Here is an 18,195-nt window from a genome sequence, read left to right on the forward strand (position 1 = left end):
CAGCCTAATTTTTGTTACTCTATAAATATTTGGTGTTCCCTTTTTTGTGGTTGTAAAACTTTTATCATTGCTTTTCAGTGTTTTCTGGTTTCACTGTGGTATGTCTGAGTGAGAGTTTGTTTATATTTTCTTGTTTGAAACTCTGTGTACTTTAGAGGACACTTCAGTTCTGAAAGTACTAATTCATTGTCTGTTTGAATACTGCATCTCTCACTTCTGCAACTCTTTAAAAGAAAAATATGTGGTACTTTATCATATCATCTCAAAGGCTCTCACAGGATAGCTGCTACCTAACTATCCAACCTCATCTCTCACAGTGCCCTTGAGCCAAAACAGTCTTTAAATCACTCACACTCAGGTGATCTCTTCTGTCAGAGGACCTTTATCAGGCTCTTTTCTGAGTAGTGTGCTTGAACCACTCTTCTGCCAGTAAGCTCCAACTCATCCTTACAGAATGCTTCACTGACCTTTCTGATGGGGTCTTCCTCTTCTCTTATAACATCTTATATTCTTCAGAGCGCTTGAGCTACTTGCACTTTTAAAATTACTTGTTTGAGGATCTAGTCAAAGTGAGGCCCTTTCATGGATTGTCTGCTCCATGAAAGCAGTGTTTTGTTTGTTTTTTATTCTCTTGGAATTTTATAGACACTCGGGAAATAACGTAGAGACTGAAACCAGGTAGGAAGCATAAAACCAGCAGGAACTGAGGTGGCATTTATTCATCTCTGAAAATCAGCTTCACTTCCCTCCTAAAAGACCTGTTTTCTCTCATTTGCTGCAGAATTTACTATGATAAAATGTGTGGGGTAGATAACCTCCAGGTGAAATAGGACAAGGACCCATGAGCCAAGACTGTCTCTCTACCTCTCACATTCTTTAGATAGCCTTTCATTTTAGTTTCTAGACAGAGCTTGAGAATATGCAACCAACTCGGTGGTCATTTATGGATAAATTCTTTCCTTCCCATTTTCTTCTAGAATAACTGAATAAGTTTTGAAATAACAACCACTTCCAAGAATCAAATTGGAGAGAAAATGCTTTTGCTCACACTTAAACTGAAGAAATAACCCTCGGAGCATTTACTTAACAAATATTTGCTGAGCCCCTAATTAGTACCGGTTGTTATGTTAGGCCTTTAGAATGCAATAGGAAAAATTTTAAGGATGTGTTAGAGTTAACCTGACTAAGAGAAGAAGGAAGAGCATTTCAAGAAGAAATAATGGTTTGTGCAAACATTCTGTGGCAGGAAGCAGACAAGCAATTTTGAGGGCCTAAAGAATACCAGAGAGATTGGGAACAGAAATACAGAGTTGAGGACTGAGAGTTATTTAGGAGCATGAGACAATGACTAGAACTGACTCATACTAGCTAAAAACCAATCATATTTTTTTAAAATTTTGTGAGGTGGTTGGTTGTTAAACACAACAGTTATTAAAAGTGAAACTGGGCTGAAGCGAGTGGATCATGAGGTCAGGCGTTTGAGACCAGCCTGGCCAACATAGTGAAATCCCGTCTCTTTTTGTATTTTGTAAAAATACAAAAAATTAGGTGGGTGTGGTGGTGGGTGCCTGTAATCCCAGCTACTTGGGAGGCTGAGGTGGTAGAATTGCTTGAACCTGGGAGATGGAGGTTGCGGTGAGCTGAGATCGCATCACTGCACTCCAGCCTGGGCGACAGTGTGACACTCCGTCTCAAAAAAAAAAAAAAAAAGTGAAAGTGTATAAACTTAAACTAATTACATTAAAAACAAAGGTTTTCTAATTGTTCCCTGTTATTTTTAATTATTTTACTGCAGTTCACTATTATTTGTGCTCCTGAGTTTATTTATGTATAGTACACTTTTTAATTGTATGCTACTGTACATTTATTCCCAACCTCAGGTTCAGTAATGTCGCATGACTAACCTGAAATAAACCACAGTGGAATTTTACACAAAACCTTTCAAATGAAGACTTCCTTACACTGCCAAGAGCCAGCTGATAAACACCAGTATTCCATTAAGTGAGACTATGCAGAATCCTGAAGTCTGTTTTCAGAATTGATCTTTATCACAGGAGAAATGAGCAGACACAGAAAGGATTTAAACAGGGAGTTAACAAAAGCACACTTCTGCTTCAAAAAAAACCCAAAAAAGTCATTGAGACTACTGAAATGAAAAAAAGCAAAGTGGCTTTAGATGGTCCATACAGTAAATCATAGAGGCTCAGAGTAGGATGACAGAAGTGAAAATGGAGGAAAGTGAATGGATTTAAGATTCATTATTTAGGAGCTAAAATAGAAGGACTTGTTCTCCTGACCAGAAGGTGAGTGAAAGGGTGATATCAAATAGAGTTTCTGGATTTCTGATTATTCAGATGTGAGGTTTGTGCTGTCATTTGCTAAAATAGAAAATACTAGAAGAAATTTGTTGAATTTACTATATTTGTTGAATGTTTTGAAACTGCTGAGTTTGCAGGCCTTCGAGACATCCAAAGACTGAGCCCTGGTGGCCTTTACCTGCCTAGTGGAATCAATCACTTAAGAGTCTCATGAGGAGGAAGTAAAGTCTATATCCTGTCCAACGTCTAGATGCTTTTGGTGTTTTCATTTTGAGCCCAATCCTGCCACCATGTGACAAAGAGCCAACTTCACAGTTGATTAAACTTAGACCTAAGTAAGAGAGGAGGGAAAAATCTCCATATGGAATAAATGTGATGGAAATGTGTGAAATGAAGGAACTGTCTCCTTACATAAATTATTTTTAAAACAACCCATAACTTTTCCATTCTCATATATGTATAACAGTGCATGTATGGTGGCTATGAGAATGGCCTCCAAGACCTCTGAATGCAGAGTGTAAATGACTGAGGACCCTGATGCTGTACTCTGAAAGTCAGCATTTGAGCAGTGACCACACTGCTGCTCCCAGCCAATGACTGAACAGGGCAGAGACACTAAGGTAGCCCTGTTATGGGAGATGTCAGACTCCCCAGTATCCTTGCCAAAGTCTCCTTAGAACTGCATTGTCTAAGATACCTCCATTCAATGTTCCTGTCTTCACAACCTCTCTCCTTAACGTGGGTTCCCACCTGTCTTATGCTCTGATGCCTCTGCCAGCCTTATCTGAGTCCCTGGCTCCTCTGCCTGGTACCTGTAGTAGCCCTTGACTGGTGTGACTTCCTGTCATTCATCCAGTGATAGTAAACATCTGCTTTGTATTAGTTTAGGGTCCTGGGCCCAAATAATTTTCTTTCCCTTTCTCCAAGGCGAGACAGCTTTTGCTTCTACCCTCTCTCAGAAGCAAAATATCTTTGCCTGTGTCTTACAGGTTGGAGGGTTTCTTGCTACTGCACCAGTAAAGGTTCTGCTTTATAAGGGAGAACAGTCTGAGAAGTAAATGGGGTTTTGTGCCTGTGTGCCCACCAGGGGCTCTCTTCCATCTCTTTCCTCCTCTCAGCATGAGACGTCTGTGTAAAGGAGGCCATGAGTGAGTACAGATGATACTGTGTCTGAGACTCCCAAGGATTCTAAATTGTCATAATAGCACATATTCAACCTTTAATTAGTCATCAAAGTTTTAGTTGCTTTCTTCATTCACTCTGATGGTTGCTGCCTTTTTTCCTGTGATTTTCTAAAGGTTGAACGTTGATGTTTTCTGTATATCCTCGGAGGGCTTGAAACTCTCGACAGTTGAGTTCATTTGGTTGCCTTGTGAGGTCAAGTCTCTGTTGGTCTCAAGAAAATTTATGATTTTGCAGATTATCTTTTTTTTAAATTTCAAGATTGGAAGCAATGTTCTCCTACAGCTTTCTGCATGTTAAGCAGAAGGGAAATGCCCTCTGATTATTTTTAAAAATCAGTTATATTCCTGCATCAGGTTTCATATTTTATGGGTGGGTATATCAGAGTCAGAAATAGAATGTATATATAAATCATATGTTATGTTCTAAGCATGTTAAATTACATTATCATACAGTTGGTCCTCTGTGTGATGGTCACTATTCTGTAAATTTATTGACTGAAAACATCAAGCAGCAATGGAATGTTCAGTTCAATATCAGATAAAGCTTCCATAGCAGATTTCCCCTAGACAAAAATAAATTGTTTCTAGTATACTTTGTTTGGGTCATTCTTCAAAACAATTACCTTGTCCTTTCCACTAGGTGGTTGACCAGATTGACACCTTGACCTCTGACCTACAGCTGGAGGATGAGATGACTGACAGCTCCAAAACGGACACGCTGAATAGTAGCTCAAGTGGCACAACAGCCTCCAGCCTAGAGAAGATCAAAGTGCAGGCTAATGCACCGCTTATTAAACCCCCAGCACACCCATCTGCTATCCTCACGGTCCTGAGAAAGCCAAACCCTCCACCACCTCCTCCAAGGTTGACACCTCTGAAGTGTGAAGACCCCAAAAGGGTGGTTCCAACTGCCAATCCTGTAAAAACCAATGGCACCCTTCTACGAAATGGAGGCTTACCAGGTGGACCTAACAAAATTCCAAATGGAGATATCTGCTGCATACCCAACAGTAACTTGGACAAGGCTCCAGTCCAGCTTCTGATGCATAGACCTGAAAAAGACAGATGTCCCCAGGCAGGGCCTCGAGAACGAGTTCGGTTTAATGAAAAAGTACAGTACCATGGCTATTGTCCTGACTGTGATACCCGGTATAACATAAAAAACAGGGAGGTCCACTTACACAGCGAACCTGTCCACCCACCAGGAAAGATTCCTCACCAAGGCCCTCCCCTCCCTCCTACACCCCATCTCCCTCCTTTCCCACTAGAAAATGGGGGAATGGGAATAAGCCACAGTAACAGCTTCCCCCCTATCAGACCTGCAACTGTGCCTCCTCCCACTGCACCAAAACCACAGAAGACGATCTTGAGGAAGTCAACCACTACAACCGTGTGATGTATGCCATTAAAAAAATTGTTTTTTTAATTTTCTATATTATAAACATAAAATAAGTAATGAGCACTTTCTACTCAAGCAATAAAAAGCCCAAATATATTAATCCTGCATTCAGCAAAGTGGCATAAAAATCACCTGGTAAGTATGCAGCACATTGCTTATATCCTGGGTATGCATTATTTTAAATGTTGTATCATTAAAAACCTCAGAATGATGAAAAATATGAATGATGCATTGTTTTTGCAATTGACCTATGACAAACTGTGAACCTGCAGATTTCACCTATTTTGATTTACTATAAGAGCTGGGATTTGATTCATTTTATTTATGCCTAAGTCATCTATGCATTAACATGTCATATTCTTAACTTTGATCTAATGCTTTTTACTAGGAAATTTTAATACTGAAGGACTATTTTATTATTTTTTTCTAAAGATGTTTGTCACTAGTTTTTCATTATTAAATGCTGAGGCCAATACCAAGAAGTTTATTTTCTATATTATACAATTATGAATTACATGCTCAGCTATATATGTAATAAAATACTTTGGTCTGTGGAAATATTGTTAAATCAATAAACAATAGTAAATAATGACAAAAGCAAATGTTCCTCAGAATTAAAATGAAGTAGTGGTTCATTTAATCTCACTTAACATTCCTCAATATGGGCAGCAAATCTGACAGAGTTTGGAGAAGTTACAGTGAGTGTATATCAGAATTTTCTAAATGAAATATCATATTCCACATCTTAAATCAAAATTTACACACTACATATTTTATACTTCCATTTGGTACTTCAAGAGCCTTCTGTTGAACTCTCCCTATGTTGCCAAGCCCTCCTCATACTCAGCATTCTTCCAGGATGTATCCTAAACTATTATATTGAGGCTGTAGGGTGTTTTGCCTCCTGCATTAGCAAGCTCTCTGCCTCCCCAAGTGGACCCACATTTATAGGAGAATTATAGGGGGATATCTGAATGCTTCTGGTATCAGGATGTGTTCAGCATTTGGCATAAGTTTTTCCCCCTCAGAGTTGAAAGATACCATGGGCTGTTGCTGTCTTCTAAAAGAAAGAGAAGAAATCTTTCCTTCTAACATCAAATAAAAATCCTCCTCTTCTGTCTTATCTACCAACTTAACAAACTTTACCCACCCATGGTCCAAATTTAACTTCCAATTTTATTAATTTCAACTGATGTGATATTTTGTCCTGGAGCTGGAAATGAGTTTCTCTCCCCTAGAGTTATGATGAGGACAGGTTCCTGAAAACAAAATTGGTTCATTAGTGGTAAGAGTAGAGGGAGTCATCTTTTGTGGAAATGTATTTATGGCATAACTTGATAAGGAATCCAATGACTTTTATGAATAGTTGGCTTTTGATCTCAAAACTGTAATCTTTGCACAGGCAGATAGCCTTCAATCGTATTTCTTTCCTGCCTTTTTCAAGCTAGATCATGGTAATTTGAATAGTGTTTTTGACAGCTTCCTATTAAAAATGATTATATATTTTAGATGGAATACAAAAAGAAAATAGGCCTTATTTTTTGAAGGAACAATCAAATGAGTAAAAAACAGAATGTCATGTTAAATATTTACTCAGCATGCGTTATGTTTCATAGGTGTTGGACATGAAGATAATGAAAGCAAAATAATCCGACTTAAACTAATCAGAAAGTTACAAAACATAGATCCATAATCAAGAAAGACCATAATCTAAAATTTGTTATCTGTATTATTAATATGTTTAATAGATATGAGCCAGGTAAATTATAGACTTATTAAATACCAAAATAATGTGTTCTTAACTTTTTAATGCATGCATTTAGTCTTGATATAAATAAAGCCAGGGTTTTATCATATTTCTAGGGTTAAATAATTACTTCCTTTCACATGTCTATCAAAAGCTAGACCGTTCAATATTATAAACAGTTGTAGAAGACATGCAGTTTTCTTTCTTCAACTCATCTTTCCTCTTCCACCAGTTACTGTGACCTAATAATCACCCTATAGTTTAAGACTGTGACACTTTTTGATGTCGGGGATCCAAGCCTGATCCCAAGGTAGAGCTTTCTAGCAACCACACATCACCTACAGAACAGATAATTTCCTTGCGATAAAGCGAGATGAATAAATTTAATCGTTCAAGCTGGTTGAGTAAGGATATTGAGCCAGACACCTAGAAACAATCTCAGTGTTCCAAATCCATTTCTCTTTCTCTAAGTATAGGCAAAGCTTCTCCATGAAAGACCATATTTTTCTGTGTGATTGGTGACATATACCAAAACTACACTTGTTTTTATTCAACACATAAATAACTAACTAACTGCTGGCTTAGAAATGTGAGTTAAATACCATCCCCCAAATGTTATAGTTTTGACCTTGCTAATAAGGACCTTACTCTTTTATGACAGTTTATTTATAATCAACATTTAATGTTAGATTACAGCACTCTTAGGACTTATTTTGAATTTATTTACTCCATGTTATTTCATTTTTTATTAATGCATGGAATATATTGTGCCAATATGTTTTCTTGCCCAAGTGATAATATTGCCACATTCACTGGAACTTAGTTATATTTTTGCATATATACAAACTTGTAAAACAGAAAGCAATTAACATAGAGCGTCATAATATTTGTCTGCAAACTTGTAATTAAAGTGTCATAAGTGGCAGCACAGTTTTTGCAATCAGCCAACATTGCTTCAAAATGTAAATGTTGAAGTGCAAGCTCTACACATCATCCGTTAAATCATCATAAAATATAGTACATATTTCCTCTTCCTAAAGACCATAAACAGAAATGTTTTCCTCAAATACTTGAAACTACGTTTTGTTAACAATGTGCATTTGAACACTTTTATTTACACATAGCGTTTATCACAGAGCCAGCCTTCATACTCCTTTGAAGGTGATGTTTCCACAAAATGTAAAATGGTAATACATTTCATTTTAAATAAAATAATATGATAATATCCATACTGTAAAAATAGGACATATTTCAAAAGGCATGGTAATCATTAATTAAATTGGAATAAACAGGGTGTTTTGGTTTTTTTTTTTTTACTTTAGACAAAGATTTTCCCATTTTTGCTTTGTTGTATTTCTACTAATGAAAGTTGAAAAGAAAATAAAAATTGCCCAAAGTTATCTTCCACCTACCAATAGTTATAGCAGTTATAAAGGGAAATGAAACACATTTTTAAGGTCATGCTTAAGCCAAATCTAAAAATATGTTCACAAAAATACAAGGGCATACAAAAACAGAAATTTTTCACTCTTCTGATTTGTCGTTATTATATCCATTTCTTCCCTCATTCATTGAATAATATTGGAAGAAATGAATCTACTATCAGCAGAAGTGTTTTAATTAACCTAAATTATCCTGTGTTTGAATTATAACTGCATCCTAATTATTAAATGAATAAAGGAATATGATACAGTCGATATGGCTTTCTGTGGACAGATCAGCATGACTAGAGCAGCAGCTACTCACAGTCTCTGAAACTATACAAGACCTTGAATCTACAGAGTCTAACTATAGCTCTTTTTGGGTGCTCTTTGAGGAAAATCTGCGTAGTTCTGCATATAATTGCACAAGGAATGGTGTGATCAAGTCATGAATCACTGCCGTGACTGAATTTTTTTTCCATGGATTCTATGTGATAATGCGATGCTGAGTCTTGTAATTATCCTGAAGATTTCGTTACTTGCTTCTAATTCTCTGTCCCCAGCACATTTTGCTATAGCCTATGTTCCAAGTTGTAGCAAAAGTTTACATTGTAATATACTTTGATAAAATACTGATGATTTCTAACTGGGGAAATGATTTATGAGCAATAAATTTCTATAAAAAGCCATATCACGAAAGTAGATAAAGTGCACAGCATCAATTACTAGACATTTTCACAAAATCACATCACCTTTTCTGGGTCAATGTGTAACTGCGATAAGTTTAAATGTTTACAGTAAACATTTTGGAGTCTTCGAATTCTTCAAGTTACATGATTCTGAAATAATGGCAGATGTGATGCTGCGATTAGGGCACACAGTAGTGTTGAACATAAAACTGCAGTTAGCCTTATCTTGAATCAGGAGTAGCAATTATGTAGGCTGTCATTTCATTTGAAGCACTTGTATTTATCATTCTGATCTATTGGGGAAAAAAAATCTGAAGTGTAATATAAAGAAGCTTTACAAATAACTCTCTTTAAAATACGGTTAAATCGACATGGTAGGTATGGAATTGTGTAAAGACAAAGGGAAAATAAGGAGGAAATATTGCTTATAATTTATAACTTCTAGACTCATCAAATGTAGGTATATATATTCTTTCTCAAAGTTAACATATCTCTAATACTAATATATAACATGGGAATTAGTACACTTATTTACAAATGTAGAAATTCCAGACCTCAGTTTCAATATTCTGCCAAAATTTGCCCCTTGGTAAGTGTTGGGCTGGCATTTTGTGCTGCCAGCATGACTCAGCATGCTTTTTCTCTCCACAATATCGCCACTTAATTGTGTTCTTCATAGCCCCGAACTTCGTAAATCTTTCCTTTATTCTGATCAGTTATTTTGACGCTTGAAAGGGGTTACCTAATGTTGTTTTGACATTCTTTATGTGTTTGATCTTTGCAGAATATGAAGGGATTTCAGGCAATTTAGCTACCATCTAAAATGAATCAGCTGCTGAATAATGAAAGCTTCATTTTCTCATGTATTATACCAGTGGCTTCACCTTTTGGTTTTTTTTCTCTAAGTTCAAAGACTATTATTTTGGATCTTTTCCCTAAGAAGTTCTGATTCCACAGAATTATGCCATTGACCCTGACTCTGTCACTATCATACACTGGTGTTTCATTTGTGAATTTCATCTATTTAACATTGACCCCTAAAGCCAAAAGTAGCAATAGATCTGCTCCATGGAACCTCTAAAGAGTGCTTACAACTCTCTCTAATAAAAGCATTTCTATACTTTTGTTATTAGGCTATGGATATGATTTCCCTCTATTTCATAATATAATTGTCAATTATCCTAACCAATCAAAGGGATTTTAGACCAGCTAAATAAAACAATGTGTGCCTCAAGTGGGTCAGGGTTCATGGCAGCAAGACACATGCTATCTAATCCTTATCAAGGGCTTACTTTATTCTAAACACTCTTCGAAGGGTTTTACGTGAATATAAAACATCATTTCCTCAAAACATCTTTTTTTCCTTCATAACGACCCAATGTCTTGGACACAATTATTATCCACATTTTACATATGAGAAAACTGTGGTATTGGAAACTGGCTGCCCATGATCTTAGGGCCAATAAGTGGTCAAGCGGAATTTTAAGTCAGGCAGTCTGCCTCCACAATCCATATTCTTCACCATCTTTCAGCACCACCTAAAAACATCGATCCTGCATTGTGTACAGGTAATCTGTAGAGCTGAACATCATCGTTTTCTGGAATTTGCCTTAGAAGGCTGTTGGGAGATATAACGTAGAAAACTAAACGTATTTCTGTGTTAGCCAAGATAGACTAGGCTGTATGCTATGGTAACAAATAACCCCACTATCTCAAAAACATCTGAGTTCTTTGTTATGAACTCCGTCAGAGTTCACCCTGAGCCTGGGAGAATCTTTAGAGCAGGAGTCTCACAAGTAGTCATTCAAAAGTAAAGACTGTGTTGACTCTGGGAATCCAGCATTCTCATTGAGGATCATCACAACATAGAAAGGGGCAACTGGAGAATCTTACTGGCGCTTTTACATCAGTTAAGATTTATGCATCAAAGATTGGTGCTTTGACGCCCTTGCATGTGTCATTGGCCAAAGCTAGTCACATGGTCTTGTCTGTAGTCCCCTTGCCCAGAAATGGAAGGAGATGTGCATATGGGTGTGGGCCCAAGTCATACCCATCACAGTTTCAAAGGAGTAATTTTTTAGTGTTTGAATAATTTGAATATTTTATAGACTCTTGAAGACTTTGTTTTCTTTTTATATTACCTAATGTTCACTTAACCTCACCATAAACTAGGATGCCATTTTATTTTAAACACAGATAGAAATGAATCTACTATAACCCTGCTAAAAGCTTAGTGGGGGGAATTAACAACATTTAATATGATGAGAATTGAGTTTTATTACAACTTTTAACAACCATATTTGAATTCTGTCTGAGAATAGTCACCAACAGGCATTTTTAATTTAAACACTTTAGAATTGCATACTAAATTTTCAGTTGTCAAGTTTCTGAATAAATCTTTCAATTATAATTAAGTTCCTAAATGAATTGTCCCCCAAATATTACATAAACCTAAATTGAAGATACATACTTATCTCTCCAGAATAGCCAAATAAATATCATGACTTACTACAGAAATTTAGGACCATGATGATGTAAATTATGATATATGTATATATAATATTAATCTAGAGGACAATGTATTTGGATAAAAATATCAACTCGAAACAAGAAAGCCCGTGTTTGAGTCTCAGTCCTTCTAGATCTTAAGTGCTCCTGATAGAATTACTCAACCAGGTTTGAGATTTGGTTTAAAACGTAGATAATGGTGCCACTCTTTCCACCTAATGGGGATGTTGAGTCATTAAGTATGTATCCTGAGATCACCTGGACTCCTCCATTACAATGTAATAAACAATATCAACAGAAGGATGCTACAATTACATAAACCCCAGATGAACTTCTAAGGCAATGGGACTACAAGCTTCAGTTCTTTCCTAGACAGCAATGCTGAAATGCAAAATGGATGAGGCAAAACGGATATGCAATTTCAGAATTCAACAAGTCTGCAGTCTTCAGAGTTACTGAATAGACAGAGCCACTAAATTATTCTACTTCATTCTTTGTATAGGTCAGAAACGTCTCCCAAACTTTTATAATATCTTCTAGATTGGTGCTAACTAGACTATGTATGGTCTCATAGGAAATTACTATTTACTCAATGTTTTGCTTTAAATTTTACTGTGTTATTTGCATGGGATAAAAGCTCTTCTGCTAACACAGAGTGGGTTACACACATAGTTAAGGTCAGTTGTATCTTCTGTTTCCTTTATTTACTCAAACTTCAATTCTTTCTCAACTCATGTCTTTCTTGTAGTAACATTTATAGAAATGATATGTATTACCCCTGCTTAATTTTATCTAATCCTTCACAAGGTCGTGGTCCTGTACTCGTTCCTCAAATTACATGGTTTCACACATTTTATTTCTAAATATTTATTTCTCTGGTAACATTAATTGTCTATCTTCTATTACCACCCAGTTTCCTAACAATTTCACCTGTATTCCTCCTTTGAAGGACACCACCTGCCAACATGTTGTTATGAGGTCCTAATTACTTAATGAATGTGAAAATACTAAGAGTAAAACCTTGAACAAATACAAATCATTCTTATTAATTTGTGACACTTCTTACCAAATTACTCGTGTTCTTTGTTAATATGGTGGATTGTTTTTTATTTGCCTTAGTTGATGCTAATGATATTGTTTTCATCTTATTTATAAAGTAATCATTTTACTTAGATATTTTTGTAGTTTATATTATCAGGTAAGCCTAATAATTCTCTTAGAACCTTACCAATTCATCTGTAGAAGTCTCATTTTTGATGGATTACATTTTGTGAATTAGAAAGTCGGCAAATGAGCATGATAGAATTCTAAGAAAACTGAAACAAAAAGCATGGTTTATTAAACTGTTTTGACAAGTGTAGCCTAGTTTTAATTACAATAACTTGTAATAGCACATGAATAAATGTATTTAGAGTATAATTCGTGAAAGTAATTAAAGTCTAATACACTAGTCATCTTTACATCTTCTAAAAATATTCATACAAGAATAAACCATCTTTTGTTTTAAAAAAATATCTAGGTTTGTGGTTTAAAACTTAATTTTTCAGTGATATTTAAAAAATTCTGACCAAACATAAAAGTTTGTGATATATTTGAATACATATTTCAGTGAAGTGCATTTCAAAAGGACTGAGAACTGGAGTCCTATGGTTACAGTGATTTATGGTTTCATACATTCACCAATATGAATATTGCCAATAAAAGTCCGAAAATATCATCTGGCACTATTATTTTCTACCCATTCAAACCACCCTTTATGACAAAAATGGAGTATTTGGATTGATTTATTTTATCTTTTTTAAAAACTTTATAGTTGTATCAAATAATGACTATATCTTATGTGATATTGAAAATACAGTACTGAAGTTCTGGGCTTTATAAAACAGATTTTTTTCTAAGTGGACTTATCAGTTATTAGAGAATTAATATTAAAATTAGCTCCTCCATATGACTTCTCAATAATTTTTCTGATTACCTAAACTCCAAATTTCAGCTATAGTTAGCTTTTCAATCTCTCATTTTTTTAAATCTAAGTAATTTTAACTTTTTGCCATGTCTTCCTTTGTAAAGTCATTCCCAATGACTGTCCTCAGATGGGCTTTTATAATCTCCCTTCTGAAAGTTGCATTTCCCACCTGCCTGCTCACTTGACCTCTTGCCTTAGTTTCTACTCCATCCTGCCAATACCCAATGGAGAAACTTTCCTCTCGCCATTTCATCTCAATCCAAAAATTTTGATGGTTTAGGACTATCTGCTATTTAAAATTCTTACGTCTGGTCTTGGCAGTCCTAACAAAAACACTTCAAAGTCTATCTTAATAATCTCCCAATCTAGCGACCCCAATACTGAGAAGGCTGCTCCAGCTGAGTAGTCTAATTACTGTTCCCCTGACATGCCTTGCTGCACCTTTTCCTGGATTTATGGCCCAGCCTGAAATAACTTCATTTTGTAAGCCTTGCTCTGTAGATTTTCACCATTTATCTGAGTCTTATCATAACTTGTAAAAAAAATCTTATTCTAACTTATATATATGTGTGTGTGTATATATATATATATAACCGGCCATGCACGGTGGCTCATGCCTGTAATCCCAGCACTTTGGGAGGCCAAGGTGGGTGGATCACGAGGTCAGGAGCTCGAGACCAGCCTGACAAAGATGGTGAAACCGCGTCTTTACTAAAAATAAAAAAAATTAGCTGGACGTAGTGGCGAGCGCCTGTAGTCCCAACTACTCAGGAGGCTGAGGCAGGAGGATAGTGTGAACCCAGGAGGTGGAGGTTGCAGTGAGCCGAGATCGCGCCACTGCACTCCAGCCTGAGTGACAGAGAGAGCCTCCATCTCAAAAAACAAAAACAAAAAACCCACAGTGGTATAATGAGTACAACACAGGTAAAAATTCACAAACAAAACAAAATATATAGAAAAAAAACAGTAATTAAATATGCTTTTGTAGTGTGCATCTTTTTCTTAAATTAGCAGTATTATTAAAGGCAGCACTTACCATACCTACGTTTACTAACAAGAAACATATAGTTTCTTGTATTCAAGTTGTATTCAAGTTGAAGAAATTTAAAATGATTAAGTTGAATTCCTTCACTTTATTGACCTCTTAATAGGCTGAATAAACTTGTGAAACCACATGCACAGAAATGTAAGTTTCCTCATTTGAGATAAAATATATTCCTATTTCTTCCAACAAAGTGGTTCTCTAGAGAAGATGGACTGCTACAAAGTGGTGTGTTAGTATCTGAATCTTGGTTCAGAAGAGGTAAGCAAAAAAATTTGAGCTAATGATGTAAAATGCTGTAACCAACAAAAAGCAGGAGAGGAAGTGAAAAATAAAATTAAGAAATATACACTCACCAGAAAAATATGTGTGTGAAGTAATGCATATGTTAAATAGCTCAATGTAGCCATTCTGCAATGTATATATATTTCAAAACATGTTATACTTGACAAATACATATAAATGTTTTATCTATTTAAATAAATAGTTTATGAAAGAAATAAGCAATTAATATATTGTGCTTAAAATTTGACCTGAACCAAGAAAATAAAAGTTAGGCCCTTAAATTAATGTATGAATATTTAGTTACACTTTTATCACTTAGATTATAATATTTATGTTGACTTTTTAAAAACAAGTTTGAAAGGAAAACACATTTGAAGATATTGTCTACTTTGAGTGACTTTATTTGGAGAAAAAGTTGCTTTTTCCTCCCAGGAAGCATATAGCTGATAAGAGGGATTTCTGAGAGACAGATCCCTTGTATAAATGTTCCTCTGAGGATGAGGCTTTTAGTTAGGTTTATATTTAGTCATTCAATTTCATACATTTAAAGATCCATCTCATGCTAAACTCCGTCCCAATCACTATGGTGATGTAGATGGGACAAGAATGAGTACTCCCTGCTGGCAAATGATCTCCGTGTCAGACAGGAAGATAAAAATATAAGAGATAAATACAATTTGCAACTGGAATTGTACAGATGGCATTCTCCTTAAACCATCCTAAACCTGTCCACTTACTGGAATAAACACACAAAGTTACATGAGTTTTCTTCCCAGTGAGAAAATTCTAATAGTTTTAGTATGGTTATGTTCAGCATTTACATTTTCATGCGCGTCCGTGTGAAGAGACCACCAAACAGGTTTTGTGTGAGCAACATGGCTGTTTATTTCACCTGGGTGCAGGTGGGCTGAGTCGGAAAAGAGAGTCAGCGAAGGGAGATAAGGGTGAGGCGGTTTTATATGATTTGGGTAGGTAAAGGAAAATTACAGTCAAAGGGGGTTTGTTCTCGGTGGGCAGGAGTGGGGGTCGCAAGGTGCTCAGTGGGGGTGTTTTTGAGCCAGGATGAGCCAGGAAAAGGACTTTCACAAGGTAATGTCATCACTTAAGGCAAGGACCAGCCATTTACACTTCTTTTGTGGTGGAATGTCATCAGTTAAGGTGGGGCAGGGCATATTCACTTCTTTTGTGATTCTTCAGTTACTTCAGGCCATCTGGGCGTATACGTGCAAGTCACAGGGGATGCGATGGCTTGGCTTGGACTCAGAGGCCTGACATTCCTGCCTTCTTATATTAATAAGAAAAATAAAACAAAATAGTGTTGAACTGTTGGGGCGGCGAAAACTTTTTGGGGGTGGTATGGAGAGAATGGGCGATGTTTCTCAGGGCTGCTTCGAGCAGGGTGAGGGGTGGCGTGGGAACCTAGAGTGGGAGAGATTAAGCTGAAGGAAGATTTTGTGGTAAGGGGTGATATTGTGGGGATGTTAGAAGAAACTTTGTCGTGTAGAATTATTGGTGATGGCTTGGATACAGTTTTGTATGAATTGAAAAACTAAATGTAATAAGAGAAGAAAAACAGGTATAAAAGGTCTAAGAATTGGGAGGACCCAGGACATCTGATTAGAGAGTGCCTAATGGGATTCAGCAAAGTCCTGCCAGCAAAGATTATTTATTTACTTCAAGAGTTTAGAGTGGCGGTTTGGGGATAGCACCAGGAGATATCAGCTGTGATGGCTTGGAGAAACAGTCTAAACTGGCAGTGTAAACAAGAGCAGGTCATGTATGAGTAGTTGAGAACCGTGAATAGGAGTATGACTAGACAGAAGATAGTAGGGATGACAAGTTTTTTGGGGCACAGTCTAAGTTGGTCTGGTGTCTGGAATGAGACTGGGGCCTAATAAAAGGGAGCATCTATACAGGAACTTAAATGGCGTGTACCTTGTAGCATTCTGAGGACAGGCCTGAATTCTGAGATGCGAAAGTGGTAAAAGTATTGTCCAGTCCTTTTTAAGTTGATGGCTGAGCTTGGTGAGGTGTGTTTTTAAAAGACCTTTAGTCCGTTCTACTTTTCTTGAAGATGGAGGACCGTAAAGGATATAAAGTTTTCACTGAATACTAAGAGCCTGAAAAACTGCTTGGCTGATTTGACTAATAAAGGCTGGTCTGTTATCAGACTGTATAGAGGTGGGAAGGCTAAACTGAGGAATTATGTCTGACAGAAGGGAAGAAATGACTGTGGTGGCCCTCTCAGACCCTGTAGGAAAGGCCTTTACTTATTCAGTGAAAGTGTCTATTCAGACTAAGAGGTATTTTAGTTCCCTGACTCGGGACATGTTGAGTAAAGCTAATTTGCCAGTCCTGGGTGGGGGCAAATCCTCGAGCTTGATGTGTAGGGAAGGGAGGGGGCCTGAATAATCCCTGAGGAGTAGTAGAATAGCAGATGGAACACTGAGAAGTTATTTCCTTGAGGATAGATTTCCACGATGGAAAGGAAATGAGAGGTTCTAAGAGGTGGGCTAGTGGCTTGTACTATAGCATAACCTGCCTTTGCTGGTGTGTGACGATTAGGCCTGGTGGAATCGCCATCAATAAATCAAGCGTGATCATGGTGAGGAACAGGAAAGAAGGAAATTTGGGGAAATGGGGTGAATGTCAGGTGGATCAGAGAAATACGGTCATGGGGGTCAGGTGTGGTATCAGGAATAATGTGGGAGGCCGGATTCAAGTCTGAGCCAGGAACAATGGTAATTGTGGGAGAGTCAAGAAAAAGTGAGTATAGCTGAAGGAGCCAGGAAGCAGAAAGTATATGCATCAGGTATGATGAAGAAAATAGATTTTGGAAGTTATGAGAACTGTAGAGAGTGAGTTGAGCATAGTTTGTGACTTTGAGGGCCTCTATAAGTATTAAAGCAGCGGCAGCCGCTGCACGCAGACATGAGGGCTAGGCTAAAACAGTAAGGTCAAGTTGGACAGAAAGGCTACAGGGTGTGGTCCTGGCTCTTGTGTAAGAATTCTGACCATGCTAACCATGCCTAGGAAGGAAAGGAGTTGTTGTTTTGTAGAAGGTGCTGGGGTTTGAGAGATCAGTCAGACAAGATTGGCAGGGAGAGCATGTGTGTTTTTATGAGAATTATGCCAAGATAGGTAACAGATGAGGAAGAAACTTGGGCTTGATTGAAGTAATGGGGGCTGTCTGTGAAGCTTTGCAGCAGTACAGCCTAGGTAATTTGCTGAGCTTGATGGGTGTCAGGGTCAGTCCAAGTGAAAGCGAAGAGAGGCTGGGATGAAGGGTACAAAGCAATAGTAAAGAAAGCATGTTTGAGACCTAGAAAAGAATAATGGGTTGTAGAGGCAGGTATTGAGGATAGGAGAGTATATGGGTTTGGCACCACGGGGTGGATAGGCAAAACAATTTGGTTGATAAGGCGCAGATCCTGAACTAACTTGTAAGGCTTGTCTGGTTTTAGGACAGGTAAAATGGGGGAATTGTAAGGAGAGTTTATAGGCTTTAAAAGACCATGCTGTAGCAGGCGAGTGATAACAGGCTTTAATCTTTTTAAAGCGTGCTGCGGGATGGGATATTGGCCTTGAGTGGGGTAAGGGTGGTTAGGTTTTAATGAGATGGTGAGGGGTGCATGA

At 37.1% G+C, this 18,195-nt stretch overlaps 1 protein-coding gene across 4 annotated transcripts in view; it reads left to right on the top strand.

Moving 5' to 3' along the window:
• The window catches only part of PRR16 (proline rich 16), a 326,938-nt gene that overhangs the window by 217,595 nt on the left and 91,148 nt on the right, over positions 1-18,195 (top strand). For 3 of the 4 annotated variants that reach the window (XM_003826704.5, XM_034960392.3, XM_063604604.1), the window contains one exon: positions 4,143-5,498. In XM_003826704.5, coding sequence (XP_003826752.1) covers positions 4,143-4,898 — 756 coding nt within the window. In that variant the 3' untranslated portion in view covers positions 4,899-5,498. Of the gene's footprint in view, positions 1-4,142; positions 5,499-18,195 lie in introns of those variants that run through there. The other variant, XR_608483.5, reaches the window with a different exon arrangement.

The sequence above is a fragment of the Pan paniscus genome, chromosome 4, assembly GCF_029289425.2.
Source record: "Pan paniscus chromosome 4, NHGRI_mPanPan1-v2.0_pri, whole genome shotgun sequence".
NCBI classification, from domain to species: domain Eukaryota; kingdom Metazoa; phylum Chordata; class Mammalia; order Primates; family Hominidae; genus Pan; species Pan paniscus.